The sequence below is a fragment of the Limulus polyphemus genome, unplaced genomic scaffold, assembly GCF_000517525.1.
Source record: "Limulus polyphemus unplaced genomic scaffold, Limulus_polyphemus-2.1.2 Scaffold389, whole genome shotgun sequence".
Taxonomy (NCBI): Eukaryota; Metazoa; Arthropoda; class Merostomata; order Xiphosura; family Limulidae; genus Limulus; species Limulus polyphemus.
This window is the reverse complement of record NW_013665999.1, coordinates 53,889-62,251: the sequence shown is the minus strand read 5'-3', so window position 1 is coordinate 62,251 and position 8,363 is coordinate 53,889. Positions and strand designations below refer to the sequence as shown.

The window sequence follows — 8,363 nt, the reverse complement described above, 5'->3', positions numbered from 1 at the left end:
CTTAACTACAAACACAACAAAAATCAAGACGGCCATAAGCAGATAGTTCTTTGGCCTTAACTACAAACACAACAAAAATCAAGACGGCTATAAACAGATAGTTCTTTGGTTTTAACTACAAACACAACAAAAATTAAGACGGTCATAAGCAGATAGTTCTTTGGCCTTAACTACAAACACAACAAAAATCAAGACGGCCATAAGCAGATAGTTCTTTGGCCTTAACTACAAACACAACAAAAATCAAGACGGCCATAAGCAAATAGTTATTTGGCCTTAACTACAAACACAACAAAAATCAAGACGGCCATAAGCAGATAGTTCTTTGGCCTTAACTACAAACACAACGACAATCAAGACGGCCATAAGCAAATAGTTATTTGGCCTTAACTACAAACGCTACAAAAATCAAGACGGTCATAAGCAGATAGTTCTTTGGCCTTAACTACAAATCACAACGACAATCAAGACTGGCCATAAGCAGATAGTTCTTTGGCCTTAACTACAAACACAACAAAAATCAAGACGGCCATAAGCAGATAGTTCTTTGGCTTTAACTTCAAACACAACAAAAATCAAAATGGCCATGAGCAGATAGTTCTTTGGCCTTAACTACAAACACAACAAATATCAAGACGGCCACAAGCAGATAGTTCTTTGGCCTTAACTACAAACAGAACGACATTCAAGACGGCTATAAGCAGATAGTCCTTTATCTAACTTTGGCCTTAACTACAGACACAACAAAAATCAATACGGCCATAAGCAGATAGTCCTTTGTGCAGCTTTGCGCTAACATTCCGAAACCACCAAAGCACATAACTTTCAGGCTGAATACTACAGTCTACATTTGTAAAAACTTAAAAGGAACTGCTCTATTTTGTTCGGTTTTACAGATGCTTAATCTCTTCGTCGCCGTGATCATGGATAACTTTGATTACCTAACTAGAGACTCGTCTATCTTGGGCGCTCACCATCTCGACGAATTCATTCGAGTTTGGGCAGAATACGACCCTAGTGCAACGTAAGTTTTTTCTATGTTATTCTGGTTTTTTTTGTTGTTTTTTTCAATAGCAATATATATTCCAACACATTTTTAACGAATTAAACGTTTTCGTACTGAATTTATATAAAAATTATCCACTGTTATGATTTAGATTTTATAATTCATAAGATTATTTTCACACGTTAACAGATTTTTTTTTTCTTGGAGATATATTTACATGCATAGCGAAAAAGTGTTCATTGTATCTTCAAAAATCTAAGCAGACAGTTTAAATTAATGACCCTTTGCTGTTGGCAAAATTCCAAATTTTTCAAACTTACATCCGATTTAACACTTCGTGATAACATATTTTCCAGCGGCTATGTTCACTACACACAGATGTACGACATGCTCCGAAACATGGATCCTCCCCTGGGATTCGGCAACAAATGTCCATATAGATTGGCGTACAAAGTAAGTACATGTGTGGTGTATCAAAAGCCATTTATCATAAGAAATAAGTAACATTTTTCCATAGTTCTTTAAAGTACCATGTAAAAATAGTGTTAAAAAAATATTAGGTAGAAATTTATCGTTAAATAACAAAGCTATATAGGGCTGGCTACCGAAATTGAAAAAAATGAACCAAACAAGATAGGGATAGAACTTGATATATCACTTGATCCGGCTAATGATCACATAGCAGATTAAACCGTCTCGACCTTACATATAAATGAACCAAACAAGATAGGGATAGAACTTGATATATCACTTGATCCGGCTAATGATCACATAGCAGATTAAACCGTCTCGACTTTACATAGAGAATAAAATCTCTACATTACTGGTTTCCCCACTTTGTCTGTCTGTCAAGAGCTTTGTGTTTGAATAGAATCTCAGCTTTCATCATTACACCTTACCTTTAGTTAACTTTAGAATACTAGTTTATGACTATATTACATTAGAGTAACATCTTCTAATTGTTTTACCAGTAAGGAAGTTTGTGTTGTAGTGAACGCTCCCAAAGAAGCTGTAAAGAGAAACGTTAAAGGCGTTAAGCGTATAATTAAATAAACCCAAAGAAGCTGTAAAGCGAAACGATGAGTGTCTAATTAAATAAAAGACTACATTTTAGTGTTATGGGGTCGTTTATTTCTAGTATTAATAACACTTAATATTGTTAGTGTGTGTGTTGCCCACTATTCGATTAGGTTAACTGAGGGGCTGGCGGTGGGGACTGTTGGCTATCTGTCTTTCCTCTAGTCTGACAGTTCAGAATTAGGGAAGATTAGCGCAGATAACTCTTGTGTGGCTTTGAGCGAAATTCTGAAATACAAATACAGCAGTTCATCTGACTCAAAAACATTGTGTGTAACTGCTTAATGGAATTGTTTGTACAATTTATTCATTCTTATCACAAGGTTAGCTTAAGTTATACAAGAAGACGTAGATTAGATAGACGTAATTAAGAGATTCTTTAGGAATTGGTAAAAAATATTCATTAACTTTGATATGGGTAAACAGAAATTGGGACACGTCAGCTTCTGTTTCATAAAATCACAAATTGAACAAAAAATTAGCAAATGATATATTTGATTTTACGTACCAGATGAGCGTAAAAAACGAAAGTATAATAATTGAAAAAGACTGGAAAAACAGTCGATAATGTTAAAAAATAATGTCTAGAAATTAACTATTTTTTGCCATTCGTGAATTTTCTATAACTTCAGCTCTCCCCTCCCCCCTTCCTCAGTGGCATAGCGGTATATCTACGGGCTTACAACGCTAGCATCCGGGTTTCGATACCTGTGGTGGACAGAGCGCAGATAGCCCATTGTGTAGCTTTGTGCTTAACTACAAACAAACTGTAACTTCAAGGCTAGAAAAAGAAGTTTTTATCAACGCGGGTTTTGTTAGCTCTTTTCTGGTCACTATTGCTAATAATTTAGTTAGAATAATTTTTCCTCTATTTTCTACAGAAATTAATCCGTATGAACATGCCTATTACAAAAGAAGCGGGAACGGTAAATTTCACAACGACCCTGTTTGCTTTGATTCGAGAAAATCTTAGCATAAAAATGAGACCTGGTAAGTACACGGTAGTTTATTGTATATAGTGCGTAGCGTAGTTTTGTGTTAATAATATTCACAAAGCACACTACTTATGTTTTGCTAGTAAGCTGACAAACAATGATTTAGAAGCATAACGATGCAATTTATTTTTTTGGGGTAACATACTATATGAAGAAGACAGACCAATATTCTGTTGAAACATACAATGTTACCCCCAAAAAATAAACTGCATCATTATGCTTATAAATCGTTGTTTGTCCGTTGACAATTATATTAATATAATGTGCTTCCATACACAAGTACTTATGTTTTATGTAAATAAAAGTTTTAAAAAAGCTATTTACCAGTAATACCCGGTTTTAATTTTTATACATTTAACAGTGTTGTGAGTTTGTTTTTTAATGTTTGGAAAATAGTTGATAACTTGTAAATATCGTGAGTTCTCATTCAACGATTTCAGCATTTCAGAGACTAAATCCGTCTATCATCTATTTGTGTGTGTCCGGGGAAAATACCTATGTAGATGTTTAGTTCGTAAGAAGAGTTTTTACGCTACAAAAAACATTACATGCACAGTATGAGCAATAATAAAAACACCCCATCAAGCTGTACGTGTAAGAGGAGCCTTAGTCATGTCCATGAACTTAGGATCATATTAGGTATAATATCTTACAACGAAAACTAAGAATAAAGAACGAATCTTTCGCCTGTTGTATTTCTATTAGATCACATACAGAATCTAATATACGCACTCTTAATGCCGGGATGCAAGTTAAAAGGTCCACGGCTCGAACTGCGACATGCCTCAGAACACGGTACACACTTTCAGCTTTGAGTGAGTTATAAATGTGACAGCCAATCACACTATTTTGGTTAAGATTTGTTGCATAGTGGCAGATGTTGCTGACTGTTTGCTCTCTGTTTGTTCAGCAGTTATAAATTAAGGATAACGATGCCCGAGCCGAAAAGACAACTGAACTAGACGCTTAGCTTATGTGTTGCATAAGATGCTGTTTAGGAAAATACCAAGTTGTTTGTCTTGGGATAACTCTCCCAAAATACAGTTGGTGTTAATGACAATTTATTTCATTCAAAGCTAGATCTTTATATATGATAATCTCATTCAACTAATATTTTTTGTGCAGTATGCAGATAGTAATATATTTCCTTCATTAGAATTCCAATTGTTTATGTTGGTCGTTTTCTTGTCATATGTTTAGCTGACGAAATGGACTTAGCAGACAGAGAACTCAGGGAAACAATTCGAAAAATATGGCCTTTTCAAGCAAAGAAACTACTGGATAGGATTTTACCACAAGACGATGGTAGGCTTTGATAAAATGTTTTTCATTACCACCCTAGAAAAAGCCGTTGAATATTCGATATCGGATTTTTAGAACATTGTTTGATGAACTTTAAGAGTCTTATTTTTATGTGATCGTACGCTCTGTGTTTTGATAATTTATCTGCATATAATGAAAAACTATTATTGGATATAACGAGTCCAAATTAAGAAGGAACTCAAATAGTAGTTCATTTTAATATCTAAAATAATTGATTTAATAGATACACTTCTCACATGCAAACTGAATAAAATGTTTGAAATTTAGTACGAATTTACCATAAACCTTTTTCAGAATACTAAGTAATAATTCAATAATTACTTGAATTAATCAAAAAAGAAATACATAATGCCTAACTTTTATCAGCATTCTTTATCGTAAGTGATTTTTTTTACTATTTAGTCATATTCTTGTATGCCATTTTCTTTGGATTTTACTCTGCAGTGTCTTTCTTCATTGTCTCTTCTAATGTTTTTCTCTGTTTTGCCTTGTTATTTTGCCCATTCCTATCTTTTCTGCTTCTTGTTTCACACACCTTCCTTCCTTGTTGTTTTGCCCTTTCCTCTCTTTTCGGGCCGGCATGGCCTGGTTAGGGCGCTCGACTCGCAATCTGTGGGTCGCGGGTGTGAATCCCCCTCACACCAAACATGCTCGCCCTTTCAGCCGTGGGGGCGTTACAATGTGACAGTCAATCCCACTATTCGCTGGTAAAAGAGTTGGCAGTGGGTGGTGATGACTAGCTGTCTTCCCTCTAGTCTTACATTGTTAAATTAGGGACAGCTAGTGCACGTAGCCCTCGTGTAGCTTTGCGCGAAATCCATAACAAACAAACAAACCTGTCTTTTCTGCCTCTTGTTGCACACATCTTCTCTCCTTGTTCATAACTTTCTTTAAAGCAAACTGGAGTTTATTATGATACATTTCTACTGGTACATACAAATTAACGACCAGTATGTCCAGAATATATCTTTATTGGCTCAGTAGTTTACTATCACAGCTTCTTCAGAAGCTATCGATAACCTACAAGTTCACTATCACAGCTTCTTCAGAAGATATCAATAACCTACAAGTTCACTAATCGATAGCTCTTTACGAAGCTGTAATAGCTGTAAATATCAAGTCAATAAAGACACATTCTGAAGATATAGGTCGTTCATTTATTTACATTAATATAAGTTCTCTCCTTGTTGTTTTACCTGTTTCTGCTTTTTGTTACACTCATAATTTCTCCGTATTGTCTTGCCCTTTTCTATCTTTCTTTCGTTCTTAGTATTTAAATTTTAAGCTCCCTCTTCACTGTTTTACCATTTTGTGTCCTTCTATCCCTTCTTTTGATCGTACACTGTTTTATTTCTTAATATTGCATTTCTTCACTTTACTCACTTCAGTTATCTGGATTGGTTTCATGTTCATACTTCTTTACATTATTTCTTATTTTATCTTGTCCTAACTTCTTCATTCATAGATATTCATCTAACTTCTTATTACATTTTAACATCTGGTTTTACCATCGCACCGGAGGGGGGGGGGGTATTGCAGTCGGGTGCGTGTGTGTCTGTCTGTCTATCCGTGTTTCCGTGCGCGTATCTGAAAAACTAATAGAACAATGTCCACGAATATTTTATACAAGATTGGGAGTCAGTATGGAACAGTTCTATCCAAATTTGGCACAGCTCCAATTCTGGATCACTTTGAAGCATTATTTTTTTTATAATGGAGAGTTAGGGCACTTTCGCGGTCTTGAGTTAATAAATCTGTAAAGTGTGATTGGATTGGTACCATATATCCTGGGCACAGTGAGGTTGAAACTCCTCATCACATTAAAAAAAGTATCCGGATCGTTGATCGTTCTGGATCTGAGAAATACTTTCTGGGTTTTCGAAGGTGAAATTTGACGTTATCCAATATAAACGCATGCAATCTCGAAAAGGAGCAGCGGGACGAAGGTATACAATCTCAAAATAGAGCAGCGGGACGACGGAATACAATCTCAAAAAGGAGCAGCGGGACGACGGAATGCAATCTTGAAAAGGAGCAGCGGAACGAGGGCATGCAATATCGAAAAGGAGCAGCGGAACGAGGGCATGCAATCTCGAAAAATAGCAGCGGAACGAGGGCATGCAATCTCGAAAAATAGCAGCGGGACGAGGGTATACAGTTCCTCTCTGATTGCTTTTGTTTTGTATGTATATTAGATTCCACTTCTTCATTGTTCCTTTTCTCCTTACTAACCTCATTTTTTTTTATTTGCATTTGTTTTTCACTTACACCTCACGTAATTGCTACCCAATTTTTACTACTATTTCTTTTTAACATCTAAATTTATAATTTTAAATTTCAACTTTGTCTCCTTCGTCAATCATCATCATCCTCTGACTAAACAGTTCTCCGGGAAGGAAACCTCACAGTTGGGAAGATATATGCTGGTTTATTGATCCTAGAGAACTGGAAAACCACACGATTTGGACAATTACCAACTGAAGAAAATCTGTCAGTAAGTAGCCATTTATATGGTGATTATATTCTTCTATTTGGATGTTTTGATACGTAATTAATCAACGGTATCTCAAATTTAGATTTGAAATGTAGTGCTTGTGCTTTTACCCAAATGAAATACACCTAAAATTTAGATTTGTTTTATAGCCATATTCCTTTTATTAAATGAATTGTAATTCACTTGATTTATTCTAAGTTTCATTTTACTTCTGTTTTTTTTTCTAAGTTATTACAGTAGTCGGAAAGTGTCATAATTGTTTGTTTATTTACCGTTATCAGTATTATGGTACCTTTTTGCGCATGTGCATCATTCACTGTTAGATGACCCCCTCCCCTCTGTTGCATTTAAGATATGAATACTTCTCCGTAGTGATTGATTTGCACGCTAAAAGATATTACTTTGTTTCAAAAAAAAAATTTGTTTCGTATTTCACGGATATCATTAAACTATCTTCTGAAGAAAATATTATGTTCAACGTCGATAATTATAACTTTCTATCTGTCAGAAGTAAAACTTGATTGTATGCATTGTATTCTTTCGTAAAGCACGTAGGACCAAAAAATAAATCCTTACAATACAAAAAATACAATATAACTCGAGCTCTTCCTCGGACTAGTGTGTTTCTTATGTTTATAGTATTGTGTGTTAACTTTAAATTATATAAGTGATTTGTCTTCACAAATTAGTCGTTACTCTGCTGTGATTGGTAGAGAGCTTGATTTTTTCTTGTCATCTGCCGAGTTTTTATAGCTTTCGAACTTTTAAATGAAGACCTGATAGTTCACACAACATATAATTTCCTTTGAACACACCTTTTTGGTGTTATAAGACACAGCATATGCTTATTAAACTGGAAAAGTATGAAACTGTCAAGCCCTCTGCTGGCCGGAGTTAACACTAAATCATATCTCAGCAAATGTAATCAAATATTTTTATATATATATATCACGAGTATAAAATGTAGAAGAAAATATTAACTTGTATCCAATGTTTTGGCATCTGCCTTTCGCAGTGGTTAAATGTTACTGTTGTCGTACGTACATTTCAAATGATAAGTTATACAAAAGCAAGCAGTGCAATAATAAAATATAGATATACAAGACGGTGGAATATTATACAACAATGTATGAAGGAAAAGAGACGATTTAAACGCTCAAAGTTGGCAAAGCGTCAGAAATTAATAGCCCTAAAATTAGTGTTAAAAATCATGCAAACCGCTGATGTGTTTTCCACATTCCTCTTAGTTTGACCATTGCGAATTCAAAACCAAAGATGTGTAGCATTTCAGGTCTATCTATTGTTTTCCATAAGTCACTACCCAAGATACACTTCGCTCAATTCTGGGATTCGTCAATGAAATACAGAAGATTGTCTGAAAATATTTAAATATATTTTGTCTTCAGTGTTTAAACTGTACCCTTTAAAATTTGTACTCCATATATATATATATATATATATATATATA

The 8,363-nt window shown here is 34.7% G+C and overlaps 1 protein-coding gene across 9 annotated transcripts in view; it reads left to right on the top strand.

Annotated features, from left to right (window-relative positions):
• LOC106457898 (voltage-dependent calcium channel type A subunit alpha-1-like) overlaps positions 1 to 8,363 on the top strand; it is a 200,037-nt gene that overhangs the window by 172,398 nt on the left and 19,276 nt on the right. For all 9 annotated transcript variants that reach the window (XM_022383971.1, XM_022383974.1, XM_022383975.1 and 6 more), the window contains 5 exons: positions 897 to 1,024; positions 1,363 to 1,459; positions 2,965 to 3,073; positions 4,279 to 4,383; positions 6,786 to 6,895. In XM_022383971.1, the coding sequence (XP_022239679.1) occupies positions 897 to 1,024; positions 1,363 to 1,459; positions 2,965 to 3,073; positions 4,279 to 4,383; positions 6,786 to 6,895 (549 nt within the window). The remainder of the gene's footprint in view (positions 1 to 896; positions 1,025 to 1,362; positions 1,460 to 2,964; positions 3,074 to 4,278; positions 4,384 to 6,785; positions 6,896 to 8,363) is intronic.